The 21,341-nt window shown below is 44.5% G+C and overlaps 1 protein-coding gene across 1 annotated transcript in view; it reads left to right on the top strand.

The window, feature by feature from the left end:
* The window catches only part of ATF7IP2 (activating transcription factor 7 interacting protein 2), an 88,286-nt gene that overhangs the window by 50,998 nt on the left and 15,947 nt on the right, over window positions 1–21,341 (top strand). The window contains exons 4-6 of the mRNA XM_040439412.1: window positions 656–790; window positions 2,410–2,517; window positions 6,211–6,362. Coding sequence (XP_040295346.1) covers window positions 656–790; window positions 2,410–2,517; window positions 6,211–6,362 — 395 coding nt within the window. The remainder of the gene's footprint in view (window positions 1–655; window positions 791–2,409; window positions 2,518–6,210; window positions 6,363–21,341) is intronic.

The following is a 21,341-nucleotide window of genomic DNA, read 5'->3' as shown; positions in this document are numbered from 1 at the left end:
TCACTATGGGATTAAAATATCAAAATTGTTTTTCTTGCAGGGTGGACGCCATATGGAAAAAAATTATAAAAATACACCATCTTTTGGTCACCTTGTCCCCACAACCCCCGAAAAAAAAAATATATAAATAAAAAATTTAATATACCGTAAAGTAATCAAAAAGCCATGCATACCTCAAAATGGTACCAATATAAACTGTACTTCACCCAGCTAACAACCAGCAGAATAAAGTTGTCACATCATTTAGTGATGCACAGTGAATGCCATAATAACAAAACCCCAAAAAGTGTCAGAATTTATTTATTTTTTTCAATTTCGCCCCGCAAAGACTTTTTGTTCCCATTTTCCAATACAGGACATGGTAAATTAAATGGTGACAGTATAAAATTCAAATTGTCCCGACAAAAAAAAAAAAATCATTACTGTGAATGAAAAATTGAAAACCTTTTGGTTGGAAGATAGGAAAAAAGTAAAATGAAAAATAAAAAATTGTTATGGTGCTTAAGGGGTTAGTAAATCTCCCCCTTATAAGCTGTCAGCACTATTCTTGCTGTCCTATCTGATGGAGCTGCTGACGGCCATGTTTTTTTACATTTTGCTCATTAAAGTGAAAAAAGATATATTCCCTGTAATTCTTTTTTTTTTTCCTCAACAGATACAATGCCTAATTGACAGGAGGATAAATATATTATTTGAAGGCCTGTTTGATGAAAGAATGCAAACTTTAACGCGTCAAGCTGATCTTGTCCGAAGAAACGGAAATCACACCGACGATGTTGCTAGGCATCTGGTAGGTTTAGCTTAGGATATGGCAGAAAAGAAAACTGCAACTTGTAGCCTGAAGGATAGTTTTATTTAAAGGGGTTTTGTCACTTCAAGTGACATTTATCATGTAGAAAAAGTTAATACAAGGCACTTACTAATGTATTGTGATTATCCGTATTGCTTCATTGGCTGACTTGATTTTTTATTTTTTTTCCCTATCTCGCTATATACTGCTTATTTCCATGGTTATGACCACCCTGCAATCCATCAGCAGTGGTCGTGCTTGCACACTATAAGAAAAGCTGCCAGCCCCTCTGGTGGCCACGATCATGGGAGCGCACATAGGCTAGTGCTTTTTCCTATAGTGTACAAGCACGGCCACCGCTGATGGATTGCAGGGTGGTCGTAACCATGGAAAGGAGCAGTGTGTAATGTGATGGAAAAATGAATCCAGCCAGCAAAGGAAGCAATATGGACAATCACAATACATTAGTAAGTGTCTTGTAGTAACTTTCTTTACATAATTAATGCTATTTGCTGAAGTGACACAACCCCTTTAATGAGGTTGTCCCAGAATGACGACAGGAAGGCTGATGTGTCTGACCAGTGGTGGACGACTGCTGGCACCCGCTCATATAACGCTGAGGAGCTCAGGCATGTACATTGCCACTCAAACTTTCTGGAACTGTCAGACAGCTGAGAGCTGTATGTTTCACAATATACAGTGAAAAGAAAGTCTTCCATCATTACCAGGCTCTTTGACCGATTGTCCACCCCATTTTTTTTTAGTCTACAGAATCTGCCCCTCTGAGCGGTTGACTCCCTATTACAACCTAAGAACGCTTTTTTGAGCAAATTTTTCAACGGGCAATAAGCAGGATTTACATATATCGCTTAAGGGGGTTGTCCGAAATAATTCCAAATTTCGGCCAAGCCGTAAAATGGCTTAAAAAGATATATACACTGTTTTCCTGCACTGTTCTCTACAGAGCTGATCCGCTTCTCCTCCAGGATACCGCACATGACCACTGTGGCCAATCACTGTCCTCCATGATCTAATGCTGAGGCCAGTGATTGGCTGCAACAGTCCCGTGCTGTATCCTAGCACATCAGTGCTGCTGCTTGCAGACAAAAGGCAATTGGAACCAGACCAGCACCACAGCGAGAGGGTAAGATCAAGATGTTTATTTTAATCAAGCTTAGGGCTTGTCGCAGTATCTTGGACAATCCTTTTGTATTTAGATGTGGGAGTTTGCAGATTGAGGAGTCGAGGTGAACATCGAAGGAGCTTTATGGAGAGTGGAGTCTGCCTGGGGTCTGAGAATGAGCCATTATGAGATGAGGGGCAGCAATGTTGGTATACTGTATAAAAACGAAAAATACTTTTTGGAGACTTAAGAATGAAAGGGTAGCCATGGTTTAATAGGGTTTATCATGCTGACAGAGGTTCTTTAATACGATTTGTCTGCCCAGAGTCTTACTGAGGGTACTGTAGCCTGTTGATATTTCATACATAGAAAAGCGCATATTTCTGGCAATGAGCGTTTTTGAGTCCTGAGAATTTGAATGTGTGCACTGTACAGTAATCCTGCATGAACTGTGAAGATTTGTTTGTGCTATGATTATTATTTTTTTTCTTGACAGCAAATCATACAGAGACTGGAAAGACGCCTTAAGTACGCCGTACACCTTCAGGGACAGTTGGGCACTTGCTCAAGTACATTGACACCTGCCCATTCCTCATCTGAGGAGGTAATATGGAGATTTGTCAAAGAAAGTCTATCCAGCCTCTCTGTACCTGAAATGAGAATGCTAGAAGAATTATTTATTTAGACCGGCCTATTACACGCCGGTGTCAGTCTGTCCCCCGCTGCCACAAGCCTCTTAATGCAGGTCCATGTACCTAAATGAAGATCTACACCAGTGTAGATTTGTAGCTGGTGTAGATTTCCACTATGATCTATGCCAGTTTCCTGGTGTAGATTATAAGAAATGTGACAGGCTATGCCAGCCTCCCACCGCCTGCTACATTGAAACATTGAGAACAGAGTGTAAAACCTCCCAAAAGTCTCAAAACTTTGTGCAAGTACCGCATGCACCAAACTTTGTGACTTTTTTGGCGCCTATTTTCTGGCACAGAGGGGGTATTAAATGTCCCCTCAAAATGTCTACATAAAATATATACCTTGTACGGGGGGTGGGGGTGTATTTAGTGTATTCATACTGTATGTATGGATCAGGGAAGATCATGGAAGCCAGATGAACTATTAAAAATCCCATCCATGGGACAACCAAACCTGCTCCCTCACATGTGGTCACCCGACTTTTCCAGGAGCTCAAATGCAAAGTGGGCTGTGTTGGTCTATATGCCTTTGGCAAGACAGTGAAGAGATGTCATAACTTTTAAGACCTGGGAAGCATAGTTAGATTGATTAGGCTAGTTTCACGGTAGTGCTAAAATGGTGCTGTAGGCTGTTCCAGCAGAAGAACAGACTGCTGGAGTTCATCACATCCAGCATAGCCGGGGGGGGGCCAGAGCACAGTCAGGCCGTATCGACTATAATGGGACCCGGCGGTGATCTGGCCTGTTTTCAGCATTAGTGCCAACATTTGGCCGGAACTTACATACAAAAGAATATCTCCATGCACCAGGTATATATGTGCAGAGATATATGTCACACCTCTAATTAACTTATTTCCACTTGTGGACTGAGTATATAAATAACTTTTACTATTAAATCGCTAAAAGCACAGGTGGTTGCAGTGGGACGAAACAAAAACATACATCATGGCTCCAGATGGCGACCAAAACGGTCGCCAATGCGCCTTAAAATTTGCAGATGGCGACAAGACTTTTTAGTCTTGTCGCCATTTGCGACTGTACCGCCGCGATCCTGCACAGCATAAGTTCCCTTCACTAGCACACGGCACAGTGGAGAAGGAAGGAGTCCCTCCCTCTCCACTGTGACGCTGACGCCACTACCACCAATGGGGAGATATCGGGGAGGAGGAGGGGAGGAGCTGTCGCCACTGCGCCGCCAATGAATGTAAAACATAAGTGTCTGCAGCGGTATCACAGACCCGGCACTCGGCCTCAATAACAGGGCAGGCGATCCGCGGCCATTAACCCCTCAGGTGCCCCAGATCGGTATGCCCTGTTATTGAGGCCGGGTGCCCGGTCTGCGATACCGCTGCAGAAAATTGTATGAAGGAGTCAGAGGACCTTTCATGGGTCCAAAGAATATGAACTTATCAGCAGGCTGCATAGAGCGGCGCCCAGGTATCTAAGTGCACTTACTATTATTCCTGGGTGCCGCTCCGTTCGTCCGCTGTGGCCCCCGGTATTTTCAGCATTCAGAGGAAGGAGGAGGAGACGCCAGTGTCTGTCCTTCTCCCTGACAGCAGCGCTGTCCAATCACAGCACAGAGCTCAGAGCCAGGGAGGTTTTTTCTCTCACTGGCTCGGAGCTCTGTGCTGTGATTGGACAGCGCTGCTGTTATGGAGACGGAGAGACACTGGCGTCTCCTCCTCCTTCCTCTGAATGCTGAAAATACCGGGGGCCACAGAGGACGAACGGAGCGGCGCCCAGGAATAATAGTAAGTGCACTTAGATCCCTGGGCGCCGCTCTATGCAGCCTGCTAAGTTCATATTCTTTGGACCCATGAAAGGTCCTCTTTAAACATTCATTGGTGGTGCAGTGCGCTCTCCCCAAGCCTGTTCCCCCCCCCCCCCCCATTATCACTGGCCACAAATCGTTGTCGTCGTCCCCCATTATCACTGGCCACAAGTCGTCGTCCCCCCCTTCCCCATTATCACTGGCCACAAGTCTGTCCGTCCCGTCTCCCTCCCATTGTTATATGGTGGCCACAGTGTCCCCATCCCCTTCATTAGTGGCAATGGCAGATTACACTGCTGGGGCTCAGATAGTTACCATGGCAGCCAGGACGCTACTGAAGCCGTGGCTGCCATGTTCAGCTCCCTGCTGCTGTGTGCACAGAGCCCAGGGCAGCAGGGAGATGTGAGATCCTATTCACCCTGATAGAGCTCTATCAGGGTGAATAGCACAAGGGATGAAAAGATCCAGGTTCTAGTCCCTAAGGGAAGAAATGGTTGTTAAATAAAAAGTAAAAAAAACAACAAAATACTAAAAGTTTAAATGGCCCCCTTCCCAGTTTTACATATAAAATTTACAAACAATAAAGAACATATTACATATCACCTCGTCCCAAAAAGTGTGAGCTATTAAAATATTAAAAAATATTTCCGCTCGGTGAAGGCCGTAACAGAAAAAAAAACTCTAAACCACGCAATTCGCCTTTTTTAGTCACCATGTTCCCCAGAAAATGTCCCTGGATGTGAGAGGCATGTGGTGCTGTTTTCTCCTATAGGTAGTGCACCTGCGTCTCATCTTCTCAAAGTCCTTTTTTAAAAAATTATATGCATTTTAAATTTGGCGACTAAAAAATGTAATTTGGCTCCTAAATTTTTTTAGTTTAGGAGCCAATGGCTCCTGGTCATTTTTTTTTGTCTGGAGCACTGTACATACATATATACACATATATTGCCACCATCAATGGCCGCGGTAAGATAGTTATGGGTAGATCTTACCCCGTCCTGTAGACACACGACCAGTAGACAGTGGATGGCGTCAGTGCCCTGGTATGATAAATGGACACTGGTGACCAATGCTTCTGTGGGTTTTGCAGTCTGGACACTCCTATAATGCCCTGGTCTAGAGCCCTCCCTATATGGATGGTTAGGGGTTATCCTCAACGACACAGAGCACCCGCCCCGACAGGGGTGACCCCATACGGAACCTGTCCCTGTAAAGCTCTTACTGTATAGCCCTACATGCCATGTTTCATTCCATAGAATTGGAACTCATTTGGCCAGACACACACCGCTGCGAGGAGCAATTTTTGTGCGGCCAAATCCTGGCACTAATGCCGGAAAAATGACTGATCACCGCAGAGAACCGACATCACAATCGTTGCCGACTGGGCCTGGAAAAAAAGTCCCAGCCACCTGAGAAGAGTCATGGTTACTCATAAATTCTTGCTCTGCCTGCCCACCTGCTGATGACTGACAGTCTTCTACCTACGGTAATCAGCAGATGGGCGAGAGAGCAGGAGATTATGAATAACCAGGACTCTTCTCAGGTAGATTTGACTCTCTTCCAGGCCTGGGCTGCAATGATTATGATGCTGGTTCTCAGCAACCACTTACTTTTAGCTCATGAGTGACACACCGCTGAGATCAGCATTTCTGTCAGTAGTTTATACTGCCCTCAGCGAGGTCCGCATAAAGTTGATGACAGGTTCCCCTTAAAATGGATGATTATGTGAATTGCTGGATCCTAACTACTTCCAACAAGGAAAATAAATGTAGAAAACAAGACACTTTATGCTGTATACACCTATCATTATTTTTTATTTTCTTTACAGCTTCACAACACAGATGCACAACCCGATACTTCACCAGTCGTTCCCCCTGCAGAAGCAACAGAATCCCGTCCGATAACACCTTCGGCACCAAATCCATCCAGCAGTGTCATGGACCTTGTAGTCCTTAGTGATAATGAGTGTGAGCAGCCAAGGTGAGACTGCACCCCTAATGTCCTACTTTACTCTTGAAATAAAATATTCAGGCAGATCAATATTGCTAGTTTATTTTTCCCATCTACTGGATAATTTATGCAAAAGTATTGTTTTTTTTAATTTATTTTTCTCCCTGGCTCTGAGCTCTGAGCTGTGATTGGACAGCGCTGCAGTCAGGGAGAAGGAGAGACACTGGTGTCTCCTCCTCCTTGCTCTGAATGTTGAAAATACTGGGGGCCACAGCGGGCGAACAGAGCGGCACCCAGGAATAATGGTAAGTGCACTTAGAACCCTGGGCGCCGCTCTATGTAGGCTGCTACTTAGTTCATATTCTTTGGACCCGCGAAAGGTCCTCTAACTCATTTATACAAGTGTCAGCAGCGGTATCACAGACCAGGCACCCGGCCTCAATAACAGGACATGCAATCCGCGGCAATTAACCCCCCCAGATGTGGCACCTGAGGGGTTAATTGCCGAGTATCACATGCCCTGTTATTGAGGCCGGGTCTGTGATACTGCTGCCTATACTTGTATTAATATGTTTTACATTCATTGGTGGCGCAGTGGCCACAGCTCCTCCCCTGCTATCTCCCCATTGGTGACAGTGGCGGCCACGTCACAGTGGGGAGGGAGGGACTCCCTCCTCCACTGTGCTAGTGAAGAGAACATGGCGCGTGCCATGTTCTTTAACCAATACTAGGCTGCGCAGCAGCACGGCGGTCCAGTCGCAAATGGCGACAAGACTAAAATCGCCATCTGCAAATTTTAAGGCGCAATGGCGACCATTTTGGTCGCCATCTGGAGCCCTGTTATGTCTGTGGGCTATATAGCTGTTGTCAAAGCACAATTTAGGCCAGTGTGAAAACTGTATATAATATTATATTTTTTTTTTTAAATAGTGACAGTAATTTTTTTTTTTTTTTATATCACCAAAATTATAATAAAATGTTTAACACTAAAAACTTGATATAAGCAATAAGTAATTTTCTGATGACACGTTGTCTTTGTTTCGAGTACTGTAGTATACATTTTCATGTGTTTTCCTTTGATTTGCAAAAACTACCGTGTATACCGAAATCAACATGCTTTTCAATGCAGAAAAAGCATACACCTGAACATATTCCTGAAGGACTTTCTTTTGCTAATAGACGGGCCCATTATACTTTTTGGACATGTTTTGCTTAGAATCTGGAACCATTCCTGCCATAATTAAAGTAAAAATGGTGTAACAGCCTAATTTGATGTGTCCAAACTGTTGCTAGGACTGTCTGGTGTCATGTGGCTTTGAAAAGCATTTCTTAAAGATTCAGGATAGGTCATGAATATCAGAGCGGCAGGAGTCTGACTCCAGGCACCCCGGCTAATCGGCTGCTTGAAGAGAAGGCTGCGCTTGTGGGAGCCCTTCCTTGTTTACCTGCTCGCCATCGACATTGCAGTGGCGAGCAGGTGTAATTGCAAGAATCCATCCTATTCACTTCATTGGGACAGCTCCTTCCTCTAGACTTGTAGAGGAATGGGACGGCTTCTTGTAATTACACCTACTCACCGCTGCGATGGTGAACAGGTAAAGGATGAACAGAAGGTAGAAATTGCACAAGCGCAACCTTCTCTTCAAACAGCTGATCGCTGGGTGTCGGACTCCTGCCGCTCTGATATTAAAGGGAAACGGTCACCTCCAAAAACCATCCCAAGTCGCCAGCAGTATCTGAGAGTAGCCAGCAGCGTGTTTCCGACTATCGTTTTCTTCCTGAAGGCAGATGAAGCAAAAGTTGCTGGCTGTCAGTCACAGGCAAAGGGGCAGGGAAGGGGGCGTGGTTACCATGACTTGAAGCAAGGAGGCCGCTGCCCCCGTGACTTCAAGCATGTGTGGAGAAGCGCGCCGGGCAGGGGATAAAAGAACATTTTCTGAGATTTAGCTTCATTTGCCTTCAGGAAGAAAACGATCGTCGGAAACGCGCTGCTGGCTACTCTCAGGTTACTGCTGGCGGCTTGGGATGGTTTTTGGAGGTGACAGGTTCCCTTTAACCACCTCAGCCCCCAGTGCTTAAACACCCTGAAAGACCAGGCCACTTTTTACACTTCTGACCTACACTACTTTCACCGTTTATTGCTCGGTCATGCAACTTACCACCCAAATGAATTTTACCTCCTTTTCTTCTCACTAATAGAGCTTTCATTTGGTGGTATTTCATTGCTGCTGACATTTTTACTTTTTTTGTTATTAATCGAAATTTAACGATTTTTTTGCAAAAAAATGACATTTTTCACTTTCAGTAGTAAAATTTTGCAAAAAAAACGACATCCATATAGAAATTTTGCTCTAAATTTATAGTTCTACATGTCTTTGATAAAAAAAAAATGTTTGGGTAAAAAAAAAATGGTTTGGGTAAAAGTTATAGCGTTTACAAACTATGGTACAAAAATGTGAATTTCCGCTTTTTGAAGCAGCTCTGACTTTCTGAGCACCTGTCATGTTTCCTGAGGTTCTACAATGCCCAGACAGTACAAACACCCCACAAATGACCCCATTTCTGAAAGTACACACCCTAAGGTATTCGCTGATGGGCATAGTGAGTTCATAGAACTTTTTATTTTTTGTCACAAGTTAGCGGAAAATTATGATTTTTTTTTTTTTTTTTTTTTTCTTACAAAGTCTCATATTCCACTAACTTGTGACAAAAAATAAAAAGTTTTATGAACTCACTATGCCCATCAGCGAATACCTTGGGGTCTCTTCTTTCCAAAATGGGGTCACTTGTGGGGTAGTTATACTGCCCTGGCATTCTAGGGGCCCAAATGTGTGGTAAGGAGTTTGAAATCAAATTCTGTAAAAAATGACCTGAGAAATCCGAAAGGTGCTCTTTGGAATATGGGCCCCTTTGCCCACCTAGGCTGCAAAAAAGTGTCACACATCTGGTATCTCCGTACTCAGGAGAAGGTGGGGAATGTGTTTTGGGGTGTCATTTTATATATACCCATGCTGGGTGAGAGAAATATCTTGGCAAAAGACAACTTTTCCCATTTTTTTATACAAAGTTGTCATTTGACCAAGATATTTATCTCACCCAGCATGGGTATATGTAAAAAGACACCCCAAAACACATTCCTCAACTTCTCCTGAGTACGGGGATACCAGATGTGTGACACTTTTTTGCAGCCTAGGTGGGCAAAGGGGCCCATATTCCAAAGAGCACCTTTCGGATTTCACTCCTCATTTTTTCCTGAATTTGATTTCAAACTCCTTACCACACATTTGGGCCCCTAGAATACCAGGGCAGTATAACTACCCCACAAGTGACCCCATTTTGGAAAGAAGACACCCCAAGGTATTCCGTGAGGGGCATGGCGAGTTCCTAGAATTTTTTATTTTTTGTCACAAGTTAGTGGAAAATGATGATTTGTTTTTTAATTTTTTTTTTCATACAAAGTCTCATATTCCACAAACTTGTGACAAAAAATAAAAACTTCCATGAACTCACTATGCCCATCAGCGAATACCTTGGGGTCTCTTCTTTCCAAAATGGGGTCACTTGTGGGGTAGTTATACTGCCCTGGCATTCTAGGGGCCCAAATGTGTGGTAAGTAGGTAAATGACCTGTGAAATCCGAAAGGTGCTCTTTGGAATGTGGGCCCCTTTGCCCACCTAGGCTGCAAAAAAGTGTCACACATCTGGTATCTCTGTATTCAGGAGAAGTTGAGGAATGTGTTTTGGGGTGTCTTTTTACATATACCCATGCTGGGTGAGATAAATATCTTGGTCAAATGCCAACTTTGTATAAAAAAAATGGGAAAAGTTGTCTTTTGCCAAGATATTTCTCTCACCCAGCATGGGTATATGTAAAATGACACCCCAAAACACATTCCCCAACTTCTCCCGATTACGGAGATACCAGATGTGTGACACTTTTTTGCAGCCTAGGTGGGCAAAGGGGCCCATATTCAAAAGAGCACCTTTCGGATTTCACAGGTCATTTTTTACAGAATTTGATTTCAAACTCCTTACCACACATTTGGGCCCCTAGAATGCCAGGGCAGTATAACTACCCCACAAGTGACCCCATTTTGGAAAGAAGAGACCCCAAGGTATTCGCTGATGGGCATAGTGAGTTCATGGAACTTTTTATTTTTTGTCACAAGTTAGTGGAATATGAGACTTTGTATGAAAAAAAAAATAAAAAAAAAAATAAGCATTTTCCACTAACTTGTGACAAAAAATAAAAAATTCTAGGAACTCGCCATGCCCCTCACGGAATACCTTGGGGTGTCTTCTTTCCAAAATGGGGTCACTTGTGGGGTAGTTATACTGCCCTGGCATTTTCCAGGGGCCCTAATGTGTGGTAAGTAGGTAAATGACCTGTGAAATCCTAAAGGTGCTCTTTGGAATATGGGCCCCTTTGCCCACCTAGGCTGCAAAAAAGTGTCACACATGTGGTATCGCCGTATTCAGGAGAAGTTGGGGAATGTGTTTTGGGGTGTCATTTTACATATACCCATGCTGGGTGAGAGAAATATCTTGGCAAAAGACAACTTTTCCCATTTTTTTATACAAAGTTGGCATTTGACCAAGATATTTCTCTCACCCAGCATGGGTATATGTAAAATGACACCCCAAAACACATTCCCCAACTTCTCCTGAGTACGGCGATACCAGATGTGTGACACTTTTTTGCAGCCTAGATGCGCAAAGGTGCCCAAATTCCTTTTAGGAGGGCATTTTTAGACATTTGGATACCAGACTTCTTCTCACGCTTTGGGGCCCCTAGAATGCCAGAGCAGTATAAATACCCCACATGTGACCCCATTTTGGAAAGAAGACACCCCAAGGTATTCAATGAGGGGCATGGCGAGTTCATAGAAATTTTTTTTTTTTGGCACAAGTTAGCGGAAATTGATATTTTTAATTTTTTTCTCACAAAGTCTCCCGTTCCGCTAACTTGGGACAAAAAATTCAATCTTTCATGGACTCAATATGCCCCTCACGGAATACCTGGGGGTGTCTTCTTTCCGAAATGGGGTCACATGTGGGGTATTTATACTGCCCTGGCATTCTAGGGGCCCTAAAGCGTGAGAAGAAGTCTGAAATATAAATGTCTAAAAAATTTTACGCATTTGGATTCCGTGAGGGGTATGGTGAGTTCATGTGAGATTTTATTTTTTGACACAAGTTAGTGGAATATGAGACTTTGTAAGAAAAAAAAAAAAAAATTCTGCTAACTTGGGCCAAAAAAATATCTGAATGGAGCCTTACAGAGGGGGGGATCAATGACAGGGGGGTGATCAATGACAGGGGGGTTGATCAATGACAGGGGGGTTGATCAATGACAGGGGGGTGATCAGGGAGTCTATATGGGGTGATCACCACAGTCATTGATCATGCCCCTGTAAGGCTTCATTCAGACGTCCGGATGCGTTTTGCGGATCCGATCCATCTATCAGTGCATCCGTAAAAATCATGCGGACATCTGAATGGAGCTTTACAGGGGGGTAATCAATGACAGGGGGGTGATCAGGGAGTCTATATGGGGTGATCACCACAGTCATTGATCATGCCCCTGTAAGGCTTCATTCAGACGTCCGGATGCGTTTTGCGGATCGGATCCATCTATCAGTGCATCCGTAAAAATCATGCGGACATCTGAATGGAGCTTTACAGGGGGGTGATCAATGACAGGGGGGTGATCAGGGAGTCTATATGGGGTGATCACCACAGTCATTGATCATGCCCCTGTAAGGCTTCATTCAGACGTCCGGATGCGTTTTGCGGATCGGATCCATCTATCAGTGCATCCGTAAAAATCATGCGGACATCTGAATGGAGCTTTACAGGGGGGTGATCAATGACAGGGGGGTGATCAATGACAGGGGGGTGATCAGGGAGTCTATATGGGGTGATCACCACAGTCATTGATCATGCCCCTGTAAGGCTTCATTCAGACGTCCGGATGCGTTTTGCGGATCCGATCCATCTATCAGTGCATCCGTAAAAATCATGCGGACATCTGAATGGAGCTTTACAGGGGGGTAATCAATGACAGGGGGGTGATCAGGGAGTCTATATGGGGTGATCACCACAGTCATTGATCATGCCCCTGTAAGGCTTCATTCAGACGTCCGGATGCGTTTTGCGGATCGGATCCATCTATCAGTGCATCCGTAAAAATCATGCGGACATCTGAATGGAGCTTTACAGGGGGGTGATCAATGACAGGGGGGTGATCAGGGAGTCTATATGGGGTGATCACCACAGTCATTGATCATGCCCCTGTAAGGCTTCATTCAGACGTCCGGATGCGTTTTGCGGATCGGATCCATCTATCAGTGCATCCGTAAAAATCATGCGGACATCTGAATGGAGCTTTACAGGGGGGTGATCAATGACAGGGGGGTGATCAATGACAGGGGGGTGATCAGGGAGTCTATATGGGGTGATCACCACAGTCATTGATCATGCCCCTGTAAGGCTTCATTCAGACGTCCGGATGCGTTTTGCGGATCGGATCCATCTATCAGTGCATCCGTAAAAATCATGCGGACATCTGAATGGAGCTTTACAGGGGGGTGATCAGGGAGTCTATATGGGGTGATCACCACAGTCATTGATCATGCCCCTGTAAGGCTTCATTCAGACGTCCGGATGCGTTTTGAGGATCGGATCCATCTATCAGTGCATCCGTAAAAATCATGCGGACATCTGAATGGAGCTTTACAGGGGGGTGATCAGGGAGTCTATATGGGGTGATCACCACAGTCATTGATCATGCCCCTGTAAGGCTTCATTCAGACGTCCGGATGCGTTTTGCCGATCCATCTATCAGTGCATCCGTAAAAATCATGCGGACGTCTGAATGGAGCTTTACAGGGGGTTGATCAATGACAGGGGTGTAATCAATGACAGGGGGGGTGATCAGGGAGTCTATATGGGGTGATAACCACAGTCATTGATCACGCCCCTGTAAGGCTTCATTCAGACGTCCGGATGCGTTTTGCGGATCTGATCCATCTATCAGTGGATCCGTAAAAATCATGCGGACATCTGAATGGAGCTTTACAGGGGGGTAATCAATGACAGGGGGGTGATCAATGACAGGGGGGTGATCAGGGAGTCTATATGGGGTGATCAGGGGTGATCAGGGGCTAATAAGGGGTTAATAAGTGACGGGGGGGGGGTGGAGTGTAGTGTAGTGGTGCTTGGTGGGACTTTACTGAGCTACCTGTGTCCTCTGGTGGTCGATCCAAACAAAGGGGACCACCAGAGGACCAGGTAGCAGGTATATTAGACGCTGTTATCAAAACAGCGTCTAATATACCTGTTAGGGGTTAAAAAAAACACATCTCCAGCCTGCCAGCGAACGATCGCCGCTGGCAGGCTGGAGATCAACTCTCTTACCTTCCGTTCCTGTGAGCGCGCGCGCCTGTGTGCGCGCGTTCACAGGAAATCTCGCCCATCGCGAGATGACGCATATATGCGTGACTCTGCGCAGGGCTGCCACCTCCGGAACGCGATCCTGCGTTAGGCGGTCCGGAGGTGGTTAATGACCTGTCCTGAAGATAGGTCTTCAATATTAAAATCCCAGAAAACCCCTTTAACCACTTCACATCTGGGCCATTTGCCCCCTTCCTGACCAGGCCTAATTTTGCAAATCTGACATATCTCACTTTATGTGGTAACTTTGGAGCGCTTTTACTTATCAAAGCCATTCAGAGACTGTTTTCTCGTGACACATTGTACTTCATGATAGTAATACATTTGAGTCAATATATTTCACCTTTATGAGAAAATCATTAACTTTGTTAACCCTTTAGGCATTCCACAAGAATTAAAGAAAAATGGAGATCAAATTTTATTTTTAGAATTTATTTTTTTGGCAGATTTTCCATTTTAATCCAATTTTTTTCTTTAACACATTGAGGGTTAACAGCCAAACAAAACTCATCATTTATTACCCAGATTCTGCGGTTTACAGAAACACCCCACATGTGGTCATAAACTGCTGTATGGGCACACGGCAGGGCGCAAAAGAAAAGGAGTGCCACATGGTTTTTGGATGCCATGTCCCATTTGAAGCCCCCTGATGCACCCTTACAGTAGAAACTCTCAGTGATCCCATTTTGGAAACTAGGGGATAAGGTGCCAATTTTATTAATACTTTTCTGGGTACATAAGATTTTTTTTGATCATTCATTATAACACTTTATGGGGCAAGGTTACCAAAAAATTGGTTGTTTTAGCACAGTTTTTATTTATTTTTACAGCGTTAACCTGAGGAGTTCGGTCAAGTGAAATTTTTATAGAGCAGATCATTACGGACGTGGCGATACCTAATATGTATACTTTTTTCTTATTTATTTAAGTTTTACACTAACATCATTTTTGTGTTTCAAAAATGCTGTTTTAATGTGTCCATGTTCTGAGAGTTAAAGTTTTTTTAATATTTTTTATTTAAATGATTTTTTTTTATGTAGGGGATCATTTTTTGCGGGATGAGGTTACTGTTTTATTGGTACCATTTTGTGGGACATACGCCCCTTTGATCACTTGGTGTTGCACTTTGTGATGTAAGGTGACAAAAATGTCTTTTTCTGACAGTTTTTTATTTTTTTTTATTTTATTTTTTTTACAGTGTTCACCTGAGGGGTTAGGTCATGTGATATTTTTATAAAGCTGGTTGTTACGGACGCGGAGATACCTAATATGTATACTTTTTTTTATTTATATCACTTAAACACAATAATGGCATTTTTGAAACCAAAAAAATTGTTTTTGTGTCTCCATGTTCTGAGCTATATTATTTTTTTGAGCGATTTTCTTATGTAGGGGCTCATTTTTTGCATAATGAGGTGACCGTTTTATTGGTACCGTTTTGTGGGACATACGCCTTTTTGATCACTTGGTGTTGCACTTTTTGTGATGTAAGGTGACAAAAATGGCTTTTTGACACAGTTTTTATTATTTATGGTGTTTATCGGACTGGGTGGATCATGTGATATATTTATAGAGCCGACCGTGACTGCAATTCCAAATGTCTATTTTATTTTTCTATTTTAAATTTTTTTTTCTAATCCCTTCCCTTTTTTTATACAAGTGAAACTTTTTTTTTTTTTACAGTTTGCATCCCACTTAAGGTCATACAAGACCTCTGGGGGACATTTAACTTCACCTTTTTTTTTTTTTTTCACTATTGCTTTCGCCTGTAACTGGGGCTGACATAGTAGCCCCAGTTACAGTGGAAATACACTCCCCAGAGATGCTGTACAGCACTCACATGACCGCCAGGCCGGAACAGGAAGCGCCTAGCGCTTCCTGCCTTACTATGTATACAGTGGTCTAGAAGGCAGGGTCACCTGGGAACTGTCCCTGCCTTCTCTAAGGGTTGCCCTGCTGTCACTGACGGCAGGCAACCCGATCAGCAGCTGCACGATTAGCGTGCAGCTGCGATCTCTGAATGGACGTTTTAAAACGTCCATTCATAGATCGAGAACCACCTCCCAGGCTTTATAGTCTATGGGCGGACGGGAGGTGGTTAAAGAAACACTCCCACAAAAATGTTTATTCTCTGACCTGTTAGAAAGGTACATGAGTAGTAAATGTAATCTTCTTACCAGTGCCTGTATTTGTGAGTTATAACCTCCCATCTGATCCTCAGCTGTGTCATGTGACCAACACTAATCTCCAACTGACACCGTACAGGAAGTCAGTTGCTTCTCTATTCATTCCTAGAAGACTGACATTGATGCTCCCTTAGGAATACATAGAGAAACTGGCTTCCACCACACTTAAGATGCTAGCAAAGTGCTGGTCACATGACACAGCTGAGGATCAGAAGGGAGGGGATAATTCACAACTTCAGTCACCAGTAAGAAAATTACATTCACTACAGTTTACATTGTGTACCTAACAGGTCAGAGAATAAAATTTTGTGGGAGTTACTCTTTAAAGAGCAACTAAACTTTTAAAATTTTTTAGTATGTTGTCCCTAATCCCCTAAATAACATTTTTCAAATATACTTTATTATTTTTTTCTATTTTTACTGTACTTTTTACATCCCTAAGGCATTATGCACACGACCGTTTTTCGGGTCTCCGCCGAGCCGCATTTTTTGCTGCTCAGGTGCGGACCCATTCACTTCAATGGGGCAGCAAAAGATGCGGACAGCACTCAGTGTGCTGTCCGCATCCGTTGCTCCGTTCCGAGGCCCCGCAAAAAAATATAGCATGTCCTTTTCTTGTCCGTTTTGCGGACAAGAATAGGCATGTCTACAATGGGCCGCAAAAAACAGCACGTTGTGTGCATGAGGCCTAAAGCGCACCATTCAGCGTGCGCTTAAAACTCTGTTCTCCCTACAACGCTGACAGCTCAGCTGTATTTTATGAATGGGACCGCAGCAGTGCAGGGAGTACGGTCAGGAGCGCTCATTACTGCTCCTGCCCGTGCTCCCCGGACAATTACTAACTCTGTACTATGCCAGGATTAGCTGAGCGGAGTTCTGTCATGTAGTTCTTACTTTAGCGCTGCTGGCAGAAGCAGGATCCTGCTCGGCTCAGCTAATCCTGACATAGTACATAGGTACAGGGTACCCATGCACTATGCCAGGAGTTAGTAATTGTCCGGGGAGCACTGGCAGGAGCAGCAATGAGTGCTCCTGCCCATACTCCCTGCGCTGCTGCGGCCCCATTCATAAAATGAGTACTCCGTACACCGCTGAGCCGTCAGCGGTGTAGGGATAAGAGTTTTAACCAAAACAGTAATGTAAGGGGGCACACCACATAGGATAAAGGAGTGCAAAACATGGCGTCAATACATAACCATGCAGTATAAAGAGAAAAATAGACGCTGCTTATACAGGCTGCACATCCAATAATTAAAATTAGTAATTTATTGATGAAAAAAAAAGCCAAAAAAGTTAAAACATTGTATACAATAGTGAAATTGTGTTTGGATCAGGAAAGAAGTCCAAAACACATACCAGACACCTAGTTCAAATGTTGGAACATGTAAAAGACCGCCAAATACATATGCAAATCATAAATGTAGCATCAAAGATAATATAGTATACTTTAAAAATAGAGCACTAGACGATCATGGTGTGCGGGTGAGACTCTCCACGCGTATCGCCAGACTAGACCCCTGAGGAAGCCAGTCCAGTCTGGCGATACGCATGGGCGTCTCACCCGCGCACCATGATCGTCGTGCTCTATTTTGATAAGTATCCTATATTCTCTTTGATGCCACGTTTATGATTTGCATATGTATTTGGCGGTCTTTTACATGTTCCCACATTTGAACTAGGTGTCTGTGGGTATGTGTTTTGGACTTCTTTACTGATCCAAACACAATGTCACTATTGTATACAATGTTTTAACTTTTCTGGCTCCCCCCCCCCCCCCCCCATCAATAAATTATTTATTTTAATTATTGATGTGCAGCCTGTATATGCCGCGTCTTTATATTGCATAAGAACAGAGTTTTAAGCGCACACTAAATGGTGCACTTTAGGGATGTAAAAGTATAGTAAAAATAGAAAATTAATAAAGTATATTAGAAAAATGTTAGTTAGAGGATTAAGGACAACATATTAAAAATTATTATAAAAGTTTAGTTACTCTTTAAAACAAAGATCAGCAGTAGAGCCAAGGCATTGACATGTTCTCCTGTCAACTTATGATTCATTATATGTTGTATCTGTTCCTGGAAGAGATGGGTGACCGCATGATTATCATTACAAAGGTTGTCACCAGAGGTCGCGCTACATTTTTCTCTGGAAGAGTAAAAATACTCCCCTTACCATTTTTGAGGAGTATTTTCAGCCGATGAGGAGTACGAAAGTTACAGTAATTCAAATGGTTAATACGAAGGCCTGTATAACATTAAGGGTTTGCTATTTATGCAGGGAAACCCATACTAGTACTTTGGAACTGTCTTCCATGCATAAATGGCAAATTTAGACAATTTTTAATTTAGCTGAGGTCACTGTTGGGCTCAGGGGGTCGGCACCACTGAGGTCACTGTTGGGCTCAGGGGGTCGGCACCACTGAGGTCACTGTTGGGCTCAGGGGGTCGGCACCACTGAGGTCACTGTTGGGCTCAGGGGGTCGGCACCACTGAGGTCACTGTTGGGCTCAGGGGGTCGGCACCACTGAGGTCACTGTTGGGCTCAGGGGGTCGGCACCACTGAGGTCACTGTTGGGCTCAGGGGGTCGGCACCACTGAGGTCACTGTTGGGCTCAGGGGGTCGGCACCACTGAGGTCACTGTTGGGCTCAGGGGGTCGGCACCACTGAGGTCACTGTTGGGCTCAGGGGGTCGGCACCACTGAGGTCACTGTTGGGCTCAGGGGGTCGGCACCACTGAGGTCACTGTTGGGCTCAGGGGGTCGGCACCACTGAGGTCACTGTTGGGCTCAGGGGGTCGGCACCACTGAGGTCACTGTTGGGCTCAGGGGGTCGGCACCACTGAGGTCACTGTTGGGCTCAGGGGGTCGGCACCACTGAGGTCACTGTTGGGCTCAGGGGGTCGGCACCACTGAGGTCACTGTTGCAGTGATTTTATGAGGTTTAAAGGGTTTGTCCTAAGATCGATATTTAAAGAGGACTCCTCACCTCTCCGGATTTCTCTGTTTTGGAAACTACTTGCACCCCCCATGTAATAACAATCCTGGAAGATCTATTCTTATGACTTTATGTTGCACCATTCCTCTGCTATTAGTTATGAATGACTTGCTAGCAGTTTGCAGTGAAGGTCCAGATGGGGGTGTCACCGCACAGCCTGATATTATTCAATCAGTGCTGTCAACTGGTAACCCCCGCTGGACCTTTATTGCAGACTACTCGCAATTTGTTCATAAGTTCTAGTAGGAATAATAGAGGAATGGTACAATATAGAGTCACAAGAATTGATTCCCCAGAATTGTTATTGCATGGGAAATGCAAGTCGTTACTAAAACAGATATGTCCCCTTCAAGTACATGATTGCTGGGGGCCCCAACTTGGTTACCATGTTCTAGTGTTCTCTGGGTCAAGTATGGATAGGTAAATAGTGTTGATCTTGGGACAATCCCTTAAATATTTGCTGCTGTTTGTGCCGCTGGTCACTGGGGTTTGCCATCCATCACGTGGCCATTGCTGCCCACCAAAGTTACGTCTTTGTATAGGAGCTCTCAGGTGGGTATGTCGGTGCCACCGGGGCTGTTGGTAGACTCTGAAGAGACCTGAGGCACTGGCAGAGCAGGACACAGGCACAATGGATGGTGCATACTGGTGCCAAGGGCACAAGCAAAAGACCCGGGCACATACCTCTTACCCCGTCAGTGAGGATCGCGCGCCTCCTTCCTCACTTCAGAGCAGTTTGCCATAAGCTCCGGCTGCCGCTCAAACTGACCAATCACAAAGCTCCTCACTGTAAGGAGCCTTGTTATTGGTTGTTTCAGGCAGCAGCAGCATCACTGCGCTGCCTGTGCCGTTCACAGCGCTCACTGCGCTGTTGAATGGGAGGGAAAAGTCTAAGGCGTATCGGTGCGCCTTAGACTTTTTCCAGGGAGTAAAATGGCCTGAACAGGCGTCTGACGCTTGTACAGGCGTTATTGCGACCTCTGGTTGTCACTTAGATTTTCTGCATGGTAGATCTGTCCGTTAAATGCATTCATACAATTGGCGCACTGTATAAATATAAATAGGCAAATTTAACATTTGGGGCTGATTCACTCAACCGTGCTTGATCCCGGAAACATGGGCTGTTTGTCAACTGTACCTGGTAGGCCCAGTGTGGCTCCCCTGACTCGGACTGTATCATAGTAATAGTAATTTAGTTTCGAAATTAAAATATTGCAGCACTTCCCTATATCTTTTCTTAGGAGACATGGCCTGGACTCAGCCGTAAGTCTGCTTAAAGAAAACGATGATTCGGTCCAGCTTCCAATAAAAAACTGTAGTTTTATTGTATTGCTGTAAAATCCAAACATATATCGCATACAAAGTCTACGCGTTTCGGACCATGAAACGTCTGTCCTTATGACGTGTGAATGTTCACATCCCTTTAGCCATGTGTAGCACCAATCAATCACAGTTAACATCACATGGTCTATGGGGGAGGGGAACTGACAAAACACAAAGAAAATTTTAAATGTTTAATAGAAAACACATAAAAATAAATCACTTGATCGATATTGTAAAATCGGGTCATGTTTCTTGTTCAGACCTGTAGGAGAGCAGCTTCCCAATTCAAAGATCCAATATGCGCCTCGGCTGAAAAGTTTTCATTTATGGTCACCTCCTCTAATTGGGAAAGAAACACTTTCTACCCCCTGAACTACAAGCGCTGTCGCATCGCCCTTGTGCACAGTGGCAAAGCGCAGGCTTACAGCGGAGACATTTCAGCATTCGGCGCAGGCGCGGTGAGGGAGCTGGCAGCCTGCGAGCGTCTTTCCCTCACCGCGCCGAATGCTGAACGGCGCGAGATTTCACCAGAGCCCAGGGCTGGCAGACAGATGCGAGCGCTGCCTGGCCCTGTCAATCAGGACTTGGAGGAAGGCGACAAAGGGGGGAGAACGGAGCCTCTAGGAGCAGGAACAATGCCCCCCCCCCCCCCCCCCCCCCCCGCACCTAGAGGCTAATTAGCATATTATAAAAGTTATATTTCTGGAGTAACGGGGCCTTGATAAAAGTAGGAATAGACTAGTTAGGTTCAGCGGACATTAGCACATCGCTAATGTCAGGTAGTTTAATAGGGTTAAATCTGGTGACAGAAACCCTTTCAGTACTGTCGAATTACATGGCTTCCGCCATTCACAGTAGATGTTATATTTTGGCAGACAGACCTGTAATTACAACAAATCCATCTCCTGCTACCACATCTATAGCTCCCTTTACAGGATAGCCATATGGATTGGGTCACCAAAGGTTCATAAAGGATAGTAGCCGGCATTGGCTCATACTCTGAAAGATTTTCGGAGTGGGTAGATTCTCCTCTTCAACCTTTTGGTTCT

Source organism: Bufo bufo, chromosome 7 (assembly GCF_905171765.1).
Source record: "Bufo bufo chromosome 7, aBufBuf1.1, whole genome shotgun sequence".
Taxonomy (NCBI): domain Eukaryota; kingdom Metazoa; phylum Chordata; class Amphibia; order Anura; family Bufonidae; genus Bufo; species Bufo bufo.
Note: the sequence above shows the minus strand (reverse complement) of the source record. Positions and strands in the feature narration are given on the sequence as shown.